Here is a 14463-nt window from a genome sequence, read left to right on the forward strand (position 1 = left end):
AGTTTGAGTTTTGTCAGTAAACAGTCTCTTATCTAATCGTGGACCTTTCTTTCAAAGCCGTTTTTTTTTCTAACTAGTCATGCGGTACTTAAATCCCTTTTGTACAACCCACTTTCACTTCTTTTCATACACAATGCAGTGCTCTCTGATCCTCTCCATCATTCTACCCACTGACATTACATAACATCAAATCAGATCATATCTAAAAAGGATCATACTCAATACCTGCATTGTATGCCCGTTTTCAGTGACTTTGTCAAAACATTATTTGAAGCTCGGCATACGTGCTGTTTCTGTCGTTAAATGAGCAGCCTCTGAATGAGCTTTATTTCCAATTGATTGGGTATTTAACAAGTTTTATTTATTCCGAGTTCCTTTTATTCAGGAGGATCTGCGCACATGGCTCTTTAAAAAAAAAAAAAAAAGAAAAAGAAAGAAAACAACATCTTTTTAAAAGATGATATTTTTGCAGGCATCCTTTGGCTCATCTCTCCGTAAAAAAACGTCCATAGGGCTTTGACAAGTCTTCTTCCATCTCTGCTGGCATAAAAGTACAGCAATTACAGTAACACTCCTCAAGCTTTTGCTTTTCTGAATGTGCCAATTCGGCCCCCGTGATTTACTCTAAGCACAGGGAACATTTCTTTCACTGCTGTATACAAGTCGTCAAAATCCTGGTTCACTGTAATGTCCTTGAAAAAAAAGATACACAGAGGAGAGGGTGAATAAGTCGGCTGCCTTCAGCGAGGAAAACACTCCCAGAAATTCTGACCGAGGTGAAACATGTGACTTACTGAAAAGTCTAAAGCCTCCATGGCTGAATCCGGGTTTTCCTGTATAGATTTAAGGATTCCGTAGCATCCAGTGGTCTGGATGGGATTCCTACCGATCTGGACAGAAACACGAGTTACCAGCAACAATTCTGCATCAGTTCAACACTTTCAGACGTCTTTTTCCGGCAGATCTTAAAAATCTGTGCAACCCCCGTGAAGCTCGTCGATAAGCTTAGCGTGGCTCTGTCAGGTTCTATTATACTTCATACTTTATACCTGGGGTTTTCCTCCTCCTTGTTATTATTACTGTTACTGCTGATGTGCCACGCACACTTGGTCTTTAAACTTTGGTGCTTAGTTTCAACATGATGGTGGAATTTAAATAGTTGCATACAGTCGTGTAATGTTGTAAAATAAACAGTTTGAAGATCTTAATCTTATCTTAAAGAAATTAAGAAGCAAATGCTTGGATCTCAGGAGGTTAAAGCCTCATGTTGATGCACGTACATATGATGTTACCTTGGCTTAGCTTTTCAGATTAGGATTTAGAACGTTAATTGGGAAAACTTTAGAAATGATGTCAGGTTGATTATTTCCTTTTTGAGATCTACATCTCGTTCCTTCATGTTTTCTTTTCATGCTGTGAATGTCAATTAACTATAAAGCAGCGGTTTTTCAAAGTGTGGCTGAATAATGCCGTTTAAAAACCCGTCTTAGTCGGATAAGGAGAACTCTACGGAAGAGTATTAGGGCCACCCTTGAGAAAAACAATTAGAGGAGGTAGATTTTTATTTCATCATGCACTTTGAGAAAAAATTCTGTGAAAAAAACCAAAATTTCAAGAAAAAAAATCAAAATTTCATGAAAAAAAAGTGAAATTTTGAGAAAAAACTCAAAATACATCATCATAAAGTTAGACCTTTACACCAGCAGTACTGTATGTGTATGGTTCAAACTGTTTATTTTACGACATTACACGACTGTATGCAACCATGTAAATTCCACCACCATGTTGAAACTAACGTCCCCATATAAGGACCCTGTGTCTCAGGAGGTTAATGTCCACATGTAACTCTCTGCCAGAAAGAACATTTCTCTGCCTCATTTGGTTTGAACTTCAGTGTGAATTGTCAATATAAAGTCAACCACACCATTACATTAGTAATTGCTAGCTCCCATTAGAGCAGATGCAGACTGGATTGTGTCTCAGGTGCTTTGAACGCCTCACAATTTCTTAACAAAAAGCCTGCCGTTACTTAACAAGCGTAGAAATGCCGCGTTTCTTTTGTGTATTCACTCCTGCTTCTGCTGGCCTCTCTGTGGCATCGCTGCCTTTTAAATTGGTTTCATTTAAATTGCAAAGCTCAGATAATGGAAATTGTGAAGTCCAGATAATAGTGACGAAAAATACGCCGTCTCTCAGAGAGCATCGGTAAGTACAAGATGATCACGGTGTCAAAGTCTGAAACCGCACAAGCTTCTCTGCTTATGCAACAGAACATCTTAGCGCAAACACTCACTTTAGTGTCTTCTCCATTTTTTTTTTTCTTTGAGTCAGTTGAGACGAGCCCCCCCTGCCAACTCATCTGGGGCATTAACATTAAAACAAAGTACAGTGATCCATTTATTTATCCCATTTTATCCACCGATGCCCCCCATTGCTCGTGATGCTCGAACCAATCTCTTTTCAACAGCTTACATTCAGGAGTTTGATTGTCTTGTTTACTTTGAGGCCCGTGGCGAGGCGGATGGCTCCTTCAGGGGGTATTCGGTTGTTACTGTGGCGAGAAACAAAGGCAGAAAGCAAAGAAAAAAGTGTGGCGGAGTGTGAGGGAAGCAATCTCAAAGTGTTAGTTTTTAAATGGCATTATTCAGTCATGTAGGAAAAATGTTTGGAAATTTGTGAAGCAAGTTTTTGTTTTTTTTACTTAGTTAAACAAGAGGTGGATGAAACTCTATTAGCTGGAGTTTGTTTATGGCAGCTATTTATTAGCTGCAAATACCAAAATCATCAGAAGTCAAAATGCGTGTTGCATTCATTACATGAATTATACAGCGATCAGGCATAACATTATGACCACTGTCACGAGAAGTAAATAACTTTGACCATCTTGTGACAATTCAGAGTTCTGCTGGAAAACTTTTGGACCTGGTATTTATTCATGTAGATGTTACATAGACATGTAGCACCCACCTAGACCAGACCAGACACCCCCACCCCATAGTAATGACACTCCTTGATGGCAGTAGGATTCAGCCTGACCTGGCCTCCAAATGCACTACATCCTAAACTGACCAAGTATCTGTGCAACCAGTGATGCTGGCAACACATTACTCTAATCTGACCACTTTTTTCACTTTTTTAGTAACGAGTAATCTAACGCGTTACTATTTCCAAACCAGTAATCCGATTAAAGTTACTTAATCCCAGTTACTGTGTTACTATTTTTTCCCATTTTATATCTTTGCTTTCTTCTTGAGTCTCTGTCATGTATGCAACAAGTGCAGCGACACAAATGTAAACAACAAGGGAGGGAGGAGAAACATGAGCATTTTCGAGCTGGAAATAGTAGCAGTAAGAGGCGCAGCTTGGAGGCCCAAGGGCCAGAGATTTAAAAGTCTCAACCCAACTAGTTACTTTTAAAATCAAGTAATCGGTAAAGGAACTAAGTCGGCCAAGTTAAGTAACTTTTTAAATGGGTAATAATCAGTGATCAGATTACTTTTTTACAGAAACATGGGAGACCAAGACAATATTAGGAAGGTGGTCATAATGTTATTCCTGATCGGTGTAAAAGAATGATCTAAACAAAAGCTAAGCTCAGTTTCCATTGACTAAAACAGCTCAGCTCATACCTGACGTTCAACTCCTCCAAAACGTTGTTCTCCTTGAGCGCCTGTCCCAAAGCGATGGCTCCTTCTTTCCCAAAACCATTAAATGACAGATCCACTGTTCGAAGGAAAATGTTTCCCTACAAAACACAAAAAGAATAAACTGGTAGAAGTTCTGTAGCAACATTAACCGTGAACCAAAGAAACCTCTTCATTTAAAGTGAGAGATCAGTGATGATCTTGAACGTCTCTGGACCTGGTTCAATCAAACCTGACTGATCAGGATCCACTTGACCAGCTCGTTAAGGTCGTTAAGATACAGAAAACTGCCTCCACCCCGAGTCTGTGGGACACTTGAGGATGATGGGGGGTGGGGGGGTGGGGAAGCTGTTTCACGAGGTAGCAAAGTTATGAAATGTCTTCTTCAATTAGCAATTAGCATATTATCTGAACAGGCAGGTTCTGTTTCTGCGCCACTAGAATACACAGCGTCTCAGGAGTTTGTTTTCACAGTCGTCCAACTTTATAATTCTTGTTTGGAGAAAAATCCACCAGGCTGGATGAAACATTTCATCAAATTAATTAGTTTGGGTTGTTTCCCAAATGAGTCTAAATAAGTTTTTGTGTACTTTGCGTGGTCATCTTTTCATGGTTTCTTGCTGCCGTCTTATTTTCAGTTAAATGCACTCTTGCAGGGGAACTTATCCATCAAAGTTTATTTATAGATCCTGGGGGGAGGGAAGTGTATAAAGGATTGCGTAGCTCCAGGGGAAGTTATGTGAACTCTGAAAAACTGACTTGTCACTCAAGGCCCTGGAGAAGATTAAAAAAAAAAAAAAAAAAAAAGGAAGAGAAGGGGAGAATAAAAATGTAGTGGCAAATTCAATGTAAAGTGGTCAGAACATGAGTTTAATTAAACTCTTGTTCATATAGAGAGCAGCCACATCACCGAAAACCCCATCCACGTTTTCCCTGGGACCTTGCCTGCACTCGGAGCCAATAATGATGGATATGAGAAAGTTCCTGTTAAGAAACTAAGTATTCACTTAGTTATCTCCAGCCCCCAGCTAACAGCACAAAGTCCCATGTAATTTAATTGAAGTAATTAAGTAATATATTCTTCCATTTTAATCACATATGTAATCTGTGCAATTTGAAAAACAATTATTGTGTTGCGAGTGAAAGTCATGACATTACCCTCTACGTTGATCAGTTATTGTTGTTAATTCTTTGTTAGCTGTTTTGTGCTCGTGTGCTATGTTCACTTACATCCTGTGCATTTCCTGGGGGCTAAGCCTCCCCTATCCTTAAAACCTAGTGATGCCCCTGGCTGGGAAACATTTGGTCCTGACATTCATTTGAGTGGATATTACTAAGACTTGTAGCACCGACCTAGACCAGACCAGACCAGACACCACCAAACACCCTCATTTCGTCCACAAAACGCTGTACTACGTCCTTTTGTAGAGGAAACACTGCTATCACCTGTTTGTGCAAGGAGAAGTCACATAAGTTGAGTTTATTTCTTCGCTTTCTTCTTCTTCTGAATGCAGCCTTTTTTCTTTTTTTTTTTTTTAAAAAATCTGGAGCATCAGAAACTTTCCTTGAACTTGTAAAGTTTATTCTTCTTGAACACCAGAGAGTTCAATTTATAGAATCCAGGTTACATCAGGAATCTTCTGACATAAGCTTTGCCTTACAAATTGCCGTAGGCTGCTTCATCATCATCATCATCATCATCACTGCTCCCCTCTTCAGCTTACAAAAACCATGTTTTTTTTTTTTTTTTTGGAATAATTCAAAAGAATACCAACCACTACAGCCCACACAGGAACGCTCCCACATTTAAACCTCAGGTATACTGCGAAATACAGAGGGATGAGCATAATTTGCGTTGTTTGAACTCCTTCTGACAAAGGGCTTCAAGGTAACCGGTGTTCATTTGTTGTATTACCCCGAGGCCATTGGCCAGCAGCACAGCTCCTCTCCCGCGAATGCAGTTCCAGGCCAGACTTAGTGATCTCAGCCCCGTGTTCTCTGACAGAGCGTCTCCAAGGGTTTGACCTAAAACCACAGTGCAACACATTCAAAAATAACTTTACTAATTGTAAAAACAAAGAAAATGTCAATTGTATTTGCTTGTCCAGATGACGACATGCTGAACATATTTCTGAAGGGTGAAAAAAAAAAGCATCAGGATTAGAATCTTTTTTTTTAAACCGTGTCGCGGGAACCTCATCACATGTCATACCCTTGAGATGTTGTGATTGTGTGTTTCATTACGTAGAAGCACTCGTAGACTTGTAGAGGCAGAAATCCCAAAGAACGCTGCAGCCATCATCATCTCGCTGACTAGGATAAAAGTCTATATAGGTTCATAATCACAGAGGCGTCACTCAAGACCCAAGAGTGCTTGGGTGAAAAAGCAATGGCTCCATAGCACAAGTGTTTGATTGCTACACTTTCCCTCAGATACCTGCTACACAGAAGGGCGCACTCACAATTGATGAGGATGTCCGTTGGTATTTCAGCCGTGGAGAATATAGGAGTGGATTTGTGTGGATGACCCATAGATGCACACATATTTTTTTTTTTTTTTTTACCCACACAGGCAGATTTATTTTCAATTACCCACGTCAGCTGCTTCGTGTGCTGGTCTGCCATTGTTTCACTGTCACAAAGCTCATCCACAAGATAATTGAGAGAGGTTTTAATGAAGGTAAAATGTTCTTGACCTTTGAATGCCACAGTCTGCTGCCGCCTGCTGCCCCACGACTGCTTGGAGATAAGGCTCTCCTATTATGACGAACTCTTTCATGAGCATGGCTCTCCAAAAATCTAGTAGATACCAGCGCTGACATAAAGTCATAATGTTAAATGGATCTGCACACTTCACAGTAATTGGTCAGCGTAAAGGGCATCATTGTTTATTCAATTATCGTTTAATATGAGGGAGAAGAGGGCTTTGAATCCACCTACACAGCTGCTTGCTGTGACTCCTTGGAGATTTAACGCGGGCATTCATTCTTGTGTGATCAAAAGAAGGAAGAAGGAAGCAAAATAGAGTTATTTTAGGCAAAAACATCAGCGATGGCTATTTAAAGATGACTAAAGGAATAGTTTTCTCACATTTGAATCTTTTAAACAATGGAAAGTTTCTAACGTATGTCCAAGTGAATTTGATTACCGGATTCTGAGATTAAAGGCTACATGTTACTGTTTCCTCATGGTTTGGATCACAGACACTTTAACCTCCTGAGACCCTGCGTCCTCATACGGGGACGTTAAGTTTTACGTTCTATTGCAGCTTATTCTGCTTCATTTAAACCTGTTGTTCTCATTAGTGGATGCTTTAATCTTTCATCTAGTGGTAGCAAAGGTTAAAACTTATTTATTTTTGCTTATTAATATTTCTAGTTTGATATGACGTGCAAATTTAACAAATTAGCAATTTTTGCTAATTAGGAAGTACTCGTTTGAGGACGTTGGGACTTCATTGATTGCAATTCTGTTTTGTCACACTATGGTGTCTTCTTTATAATATAAATAATGAAATAACCACATATGAGGACATAGTTTTTTAACTGTGTTTCTAACTATAAGTAACTAAAGTACTACTCCAATGCATCTGAAAAGACATCAGCTAACGCTAGCAGAAGAACAGTCCAGATCCTCTGGACATCAGTCAGTTAACAACTTCACCAAATGTCCTGTGGTAACAGAGACTATTTGATAAAGTTATTAGACCTTTAGCTGCAGTACATGAAGAAGTGTTGTACTATTAAAAGATACTGATGGTGCTGAAGTGCAGCCAGTTTTTATACAGTCTATACATGTCTGCAACTCACAGTATGTAGCACATGAGCTGCTGTTCTCAGCATGTATTCACATCAGGAATATAGATTTCATTCATTTCTATTGTGTTTTTATTAGTGATGTCATCAGAGACATTTATCCTATAACTTTAAAAAATCTTTAGTCAACTTACCACTGTACACCCACATTTACATCTCATTCCTCTCTTTGAGACTTTTATGTATTTTATGTGTTTTAGAGTTCAGTTATCTTTTGATGGTAAAACACTGAAAATAAATGGAAAACATTTATCTCATCTTAATAATAATTAGATGCCGTTCCACTCTTTGAAACACGCAGAGAGATCTAATTATATTTCCTACCTGTGCGCTCTCCCAGAGCATTGTAGCTGAGGTCGAGGTGCTGTAGCTTGGCGTTGGTGACCAGTGCTGGGCCGAGGTGTTCGGCGGATTGGTCTGTGAAATGATTTCCTGATAGACTGAGCCTCACCAGGGTGCTGTTTTCCTTAAGCATACTGGCCACGGCTCGGGCCCCATAATCCCCCAGATTGTTGTCCGATAGGTCCACGTCTGGGATTGTTGCACAAATTGAAATGTCAAGTGTTAAGTAAGGTGGAGAGAGGAGAACAAAAGCACAATATGATGAAGGAAAGCTATTCACTGCACCTTTCTGCACACTTTAACATCATACTGTTTTCTCTAGCCTTAGACGGTGCTGTTTATGGCCTGCTGTTGTTGTTGTTGTTGTTGGTGAACAGAATTTGACTGGAGGATTGTCTTTATTCATCATGTCCCATCAGAGGACTGGAATTTGCAGTGCCATCATGAGTTCAACAACTGACACTTTAAAATGTTCTTCATGAGTCCACTGCCATAACACAATATCACACTTTTTACATCACCTGTGAGCCAACTTTTAATTTGTTCAGTGCTTTTTGGTTTATTCCTTTAGAGCTTGGTAGCAAATAATTTATTGAACATGGTTTTCAAAGTACGATGCATTGAAGTTTGATTTTAGGCTTGTTATTGTGATCTGTGGATGAGCTTATGGCAGAAGACAAGGAGTATAACTATGACAAAGGTCTAATGCACAACCATAAATCTGGCTTCATTTGGACACAGAGAAACTATTCTTTATTTTAGACACAGTGCCCAAGGATTTAATCCAATTATTAGCTAATTATTATTGAAAGCAGATGGATGCACACAGCTCTACGTTCACTGTCCTACTCTTACAGACAAGCATCTGTGTTACTGACATTAATTCATGCAAATAAAAATGTTTTCACTTACTAAACTAAGCTAAGTTTACAGGGTGCAACTGATTCAAGTGAGTTGGGCAAGCTGTCGACACACTCCTCTAATTATTGCACCCTTCTCTGCTTTGCATCCAAACTGAGTCCAAAGACAAAGGCTGAGAGACCCTCATACATGCCTTCATCACCAGCCGTCTGGACTGCTACAGTCCTGTTCGGGGTATCCAGCAAAACACTGCCAGGGTTCACATCTACACCGAGCCCTGGCAGCACATCACCCCCACACTTATCCACCTTCACTGGCTCCCCATAAAACTCTTACAATTTCTTACAAAATCCTCCTTCTTACCTATAAAGCCCCCTGCTCCCTGGCCCCCCAGTACCTCTCAGACCTCCTCCACTCACACTTCAACACGAAGCCTGCGGTCCTCTAATCTGGGTCTTCTTTCCACCCCTCGTGCCCATCTGTTTACCCAGGCTGATGGCCCGTAGTCAGCCAGTCTTCTCGGTTAGCTCACCCTGTACTGTTCATCCTGTCTGTTTTGTCCAATTGTCTAAATTTTCTCTTCTCTGTTCTTGTAAAGGATCCTTGAGTGTTTAAGGTGCTATTTAAATGGAATTCATTATTATCATTATTATTATTATTATTATTATTATTATTATTATTATTATTATTATTAGTATAGGCTGATCACAAAATGCTACTGTTGAAGTACTATTAAATGCTGTAGATGGGGCTGAGTTGCTGCCTGTTTTTATACAGGCTATACATGTCTGCAGCTCAGGATATGCAGCACATGACCTGTCTATTCTCGGCATATGTGTTCAGGTCAAAAACATAGATTTCATTATTTTCTACTGGTTTTCATAAGGTGTAATCAGAGACTACTCGGTGTCGACTTGATTTTTGATCCCATAGTCGACTTGCAGCACTAGAAAACTTTATGTAAACTTTGCTGATCTCAGTCCTCTCAGAGTTCTCATTTGTTAACATGTAGGCTATATATAAAATTGGATTGTCACAAAGTTTAATTGGGCGCCTATTTGACTCATGGGAGTCCTTCTCCCTAAGCAGTCTGTTAGACTTTTGCAACATGACATTTAGCAAATATAAAACGGGGGGACCCCAGATGTTAAATCATGAGCTGTTAATATAATGGGGTTAGCATGTCGTGCAAGTGGGAGTGGGGATGGCACATTAGCTGGAAAAAAAAGTGACCCGGAGTGACGGCAGAAGGGCTGTAAACACGCTTAAGAGCCAAGTACAACCACCTGTAATGTAACAATTTTCCTTTAACATCTCGGCAATGGCAGCTCCGCCCATCTCTTCCATCCAATTATCTCTCAGGTCCAGCCGCAGTATTGAAGTGTTGGTTACCAGGGGAACCGCCAGTGCTTTGGTGCCCTGTAAACACACAACCAACATCCCACCACCACGCACACACACACACACTCAATGTGAAATTCTTGTGTTTGTTCACTGCAGCATATTTTCTTGTCTGTATTCCAGTTAAAAAGGTAGATGCACTGATGCAGGTGGGCAGGAAAGAGAGAGGAATATTAAACCTGTGTGAGACAAATGAAGCAGAAGGGAGCTGTGTGGAGGCGTGGGTCAGAAATGAAGCTCACAGTACGTGAAAATTATAGTTCCTAGCACGGCTAATGAGAAAGTTGAGTGCATGAAGCCTTATGTTAACATGATCTTGCAAAAAAAAGAGAGAAAAGACGGGGAAAAAAAGGCAGCTAGAGCCTCATGCCAGGGTGCAGTCAGTGTTTAAATACATCTCTGTAGGATCTGAAAATACGTTACTCTCGGTGACTGACAGGTGACGACTTACTTAAAAACCAGTTTAATCTTAACTGAATGATGTTCCTGGAGCTGAGACCTTGGAAAATGACGTGGATTTATTTTTACATCTTTTCATTTACAGCTCTGCGGAAGCTTGTAAAAGAACTGTGCTGCTAAGAGCTTCACATCAGAGACGTAGGGGCCGTAAACCTATTTTACATTGATTAACCGTTAAAAAGCCATTCAGCTGTCATTGACTGGTGGGGCTACAGGCTAATTAACAAGAAGGCTTTCTTATTTTTCTGAGGATATGTACATACAGGTTACATGGATTAAATACAACATGCAGGGATTTGAACATTGTGTTTAAAGAGTAAATTAATATGAAAGAGTCAAATGACACAAATGTGAACCACTGAGATGAAACATATACACATATACCGATCAGGCATAACATTATGACCACCTTCCTAATGTTGTGTGCATGGTGATGTCCCTCAGTCCTTAAAAAATATTTCATCCAGGTGAGGGACATTCATAACCACTGACTTTGTTCCATCCAGGTTTAACAGTAACACGGGGAAGGAAAGTATTTTGTTGTACCCGTCAATAACTTTATGGCATAAATTGCCATGAAATCTTAAAAGCATTCGCAGCTTGACAGGTTTCAAGTTGGCACTAAAGACATTTTTTACAGCAGGAGTCTGGTAATGTTCTTTATTTACTTATTTTTTTATTAATTTCTTGAGTGTAATCGTAATCGACTGTTTTTCATTAATGTTCGCAATGGAAATAAGCCTCCGGGCTTTATTGTGCTATCCTGACTTCTTTTTTTGCTCTTGTGCTCTGACAGCAGAACAGTTGTGCCTCATCAGAGAAAGGACACGGGTCTTCTGAGGGGGTCATGTGGAGTCTGGAAACAGGATGTAGTTAGTGGAGGAGCTTTGGGTCCTATGGGTTGAGGGGAGGAGCCTCTGGTCCGGGTCAACATCTTATGCTGTTTTTATGTTTTTTTTTTAGTTGTGCCTAAACCATTTTGTGTGTGATATCAAGCAGTTTTATTGCAATGGGGTGGGGGTTAATGTTCTCCTCTCAGTGGTCATAATGTTGTGGCTGATAATACGAACCTTATAATAATAATAATAATAATAATAATAATAATAATTATTATTATTATAATCACCTGAGGCCCCAGACCACGATGCATCATGTCCAGCTGACTATTGTTTATGTGCTGAAGGAAATGAGACGCAGGCGCCACCAGAAACTTTTTGCACGCCCTCATGTAGCACGTTCTCCCCGTTGGATCATATTCCTCCTCCTCACCTGCAACACACAGAAAGACGCCGGCGTCTGTCTTCAATTGTTCGCTATCAATGCCTCTTTGAAAACGAGAAATGTGCCACTTTCCTCCAGAAGAAGACCTTTTGAGTGCGATATTGAAAACTCCCTTGTGTCTTATTTGGCCCCGTCAGAAGAGCTCATTCATTCATACCAGATGGTTTTCACTTCTGGTGAAAAGGAAGCCCGACACAAAGACTGAGATGAAATCATTAACATGCAGAACAGGTCTCTGCGTGCGTGGGCGGGCACGTGTAGGAGTTTCTGGTTTATAATTTTTTTTTTCTGAACTCATTTAGAGATTCAGAGAATGGAAAAGCAAAGTGGAAAAAGATTAACAGATGGACAGGAGGGCTTTGTACTCTTGTGATCAAGATCATATTAAGACTCATAATACTTTGTGTTGGTGTAAAATCTGACTTGAAGCATAAAATTACTAACTTCAGACATAGAAACCCACAAGTCATGTCACTTTTCAGAAAGAGGGAACACTACAACATTTATCACCACTTTTATTATTATTATTATTATTCTCTTTTTAAATATTTTTTTTCTTTTTACTCTGGTTATAGTTGATTTTATTGATTTTATTTTATTTTATTTTATTTATTAATTTATTTAATATTGTATCTTTTTAGTTTGACTTTTAACTAAATTATTTTATTATTTTTTACATTTTTAGCCTGGTTATTAGTTGATTTTTATTTATTTTATTTTATTTTATCTATTCATTTATTTAATATTGTATCTTTTTAGTTTGACTTTTAACTAAATAATGTTTTTTTTTTTTTTTTTTTTTTTTACATTTTTAGCCTGGTTATTAATTGATTTTTATTTATTTTATTTTATTAATTTTTTTTTTTACTTTAAACTAATTTTAACTTAATTTATTATTTTTTAACTTTTTAGTCTGCATTTTAATTGAATTTTATTTACCATAGTTATAATTTATACAGTTATTTTTATGTCTCTGGTGCTTCCTCAACTTCAAGGTGGGAGGGTGGGAAAGCGTATCCTCGTCGTTCTTAGTTATTCAGTGTTTTTAAATGTTCATGTGTGTGTTTGTGGTCTACTGAGTCTGACGTTTTTTGTTTTTATTTGGGGCTGCATCTTTTGTACAAAAAGTGCTCTATGAATAAAGTTTGGCTGATTGGTTGGTTGACTGATCCCCTTCTTTATCTTCTGCCCAGATTCAGTCCCACCTCTCAGCTCCAAATCTGTGTCATAGTCTTCATCGGAGGCCACACGCTCTCCTCCTCCTCCTCCTCCTTCAGTCTCCTCTTCCTCGTCTTCTTCCTTTTCGCCTCCGTCTAGCACGCTAACGTCAGGTTGGTCTTTTGGCCCCGTCTGGCTCAGCGCTTTCTGGATGGAGAATGAGAAAAAGTAAGACGTCGTGAGTAGGCAGCCCGAGTGTGAAGACGGATGGATGTGCTTCCAGGGGAACAAAACTGATCCCTGCACCTTGGACAGCTCAGCGCCTCAATGAGGACGGACGGTTTTAACTCGGCCCTTTAAGCTTGTCTCAGTCCGTCTCTGAGGTCTTTGTAAGTATTTCCCTGCCCGCCCACTCCTTTCTTCCTACGTGCCTTTAACCTGGTGATCCAGACGCTGCCTTTCACTGCGTTTATTTCCACACATTGCATTTAGAGCTATTTCCAGCATTAGATATGCTACTGAGCAAAAGTAGACACGGTGTGACTGGACATTTTGCGTTAGGAAGCGCATCTGAATGATGTTGCTGGAGCTGAAACCTTGGAAAATGGCGTGGATTGTGTTTCTCATACTTGACCGTGAAGTGTGCAGCCCTGCGACTAGACCACATAAAAGGGTAATTAAAAGAGACTTTAAGGTTTAGACTCCCCCTGTTAAATAAATTCACTGGAGTACACCGGTCAAATAGCAGGTCTTTAGCTTGTGTGTCTGAGCCCGAGTGTTTCCTTGCCGTGGGCAAGGTAGGAGCCTGGATGTGCGGTCTCCAGCTTCTAAGCTTTCGAAAAACTCTACAACATTCTATTAATTCCCCGCCCCAGTCTCCCTCTCCTGTGTCTTCTTTAATCTCACACTTTATGAAATAATCTGTCCCATGAGTCTGCACCTGGTGGTTCACACTTCCCTTGCCTTCAAGAGTTACTGCGAGCTTCCTACCTCCCCCAACTGCAGCTTCTCACTTTTTCTTCCTGCGTCATCGTCCTCCAGCACAGAAGGCAGCGGCAGCAGCTCCTCCTCAGCCGACGTCTTCCCATGAACCATGACTTTGATTCTGAGTGAATGTGATTTTTTTTTAAAGGGTATAAATAGCCTTCTTTCCTGCAGAAGCAAATTTCTAATTTATCTTCTTTTTTTTTTGGAACCATCCAAAAAATATTTGTGCAAGAGATGAAATCAGTGCACTGGGTCTGAGCAGCATGCATGTGCACTCATGTGTGCGTTCATGCAACCTATCTTGGTCTCGGGGAGGGCCGGAGCGTGCTGGGCTAACTGGAATGGCTAGTGCTTCGAGACCTGCTATTTAGTCACCAATCAGAGCCCCTGTGTGAAGTTTGGACAGCCTGTTTTGTTGACGGGTTGCCATGGCAGTGGGGGACATCTCAGAGCCTCGAGTATCGACTTGAGCCATGACAACCAGCACTTACGGAGGCAGGGAGAGGAGGGGAGGC

General features: G+C 40.1%; 1 protein-coding gene across 4 annotated transcripts; it reads right to left on the reverse strand.

Moving 5' to 3' along the window:
* Positions 1-335: 335 nt before the first annotated feature.
* Positions 336-14237, reverse strand: lrrc74b (leucine rich repeat containing 74B). Of its 4 annotated transcripts, none has more exons than XM_047592627.1 (10): positions 13975-14236; positions 13009-13168; positions 11649-11791; positions 9949-10081; positions 7784-7990; positions 5560-5669; positions 3630-3745; positions 2500-2551; positions 795-890; positions 336-692 (listed from the first exon to the last, which is right to left on the reverse strand). In XM_047592627.1, exons 1-10 carry the CDS (start codon positions 14215-14217, stop codon positions 576-578), a joined length of 1377 nt encoding a protein of 458 aa, XP_047448583.1. In that variant the 5' UTR covers positions 14218-14236; the 3' UTR covers positions 336-575. The 4 variants fall into 4 exon arrangements, with proteins under 4 accessions (XP_047448583.1, XP_047448582.1, XP_047448584.1 ...); XM_047592626.1 differs by having other exon boundaries at positions 2473-2551; positions 13975-14234; XM_047592628.1 differs by having other exon boundaries at positions 2473-2551; positions 13952-14234.
* Positions 14238-14463: the final 226 nt, after the last annotated feature.

Source organism: Mugil cephalus, chromosome 8 (genome assembly GCF_022458985.1).
Source record: "Mugil cephalus isolate CIBA_MC_2020 chromosome 8, CIBA_Mcephalus_1.1, whole genome shotgun sequence".
NCBI lineage: Eukaryota > Metazoa > Chordata > Actinopteri > Mugiliformes > Mugilidae > Mugil > Mugil cephalus.

Excerpts from the sequence above, each read along its gene's own strand:
- lrrc74b (XM_047592626.1), bottom strand. The coding sequence starts at position 14,217 with ATGCATGCTGCTCAGACCCAGTGCACTGATTTCATCTCTTGCACAAAT. Across the intron at positions 7,991-9,948 it reads GGAAAATTGTTACATTACAG|ACGTGGACCTATCGGACAAC; the intron begins GTGGTTGTACTT and ends CAACAATCCCAG. Across the intron at positions 2,552-3,629 it reads TTGGAGGAGTTGAACGTCAG|TAACAACCGAATACCCCCTG; the intron begins GTATGAGCTGAG and ends TTCTCGCCACAG.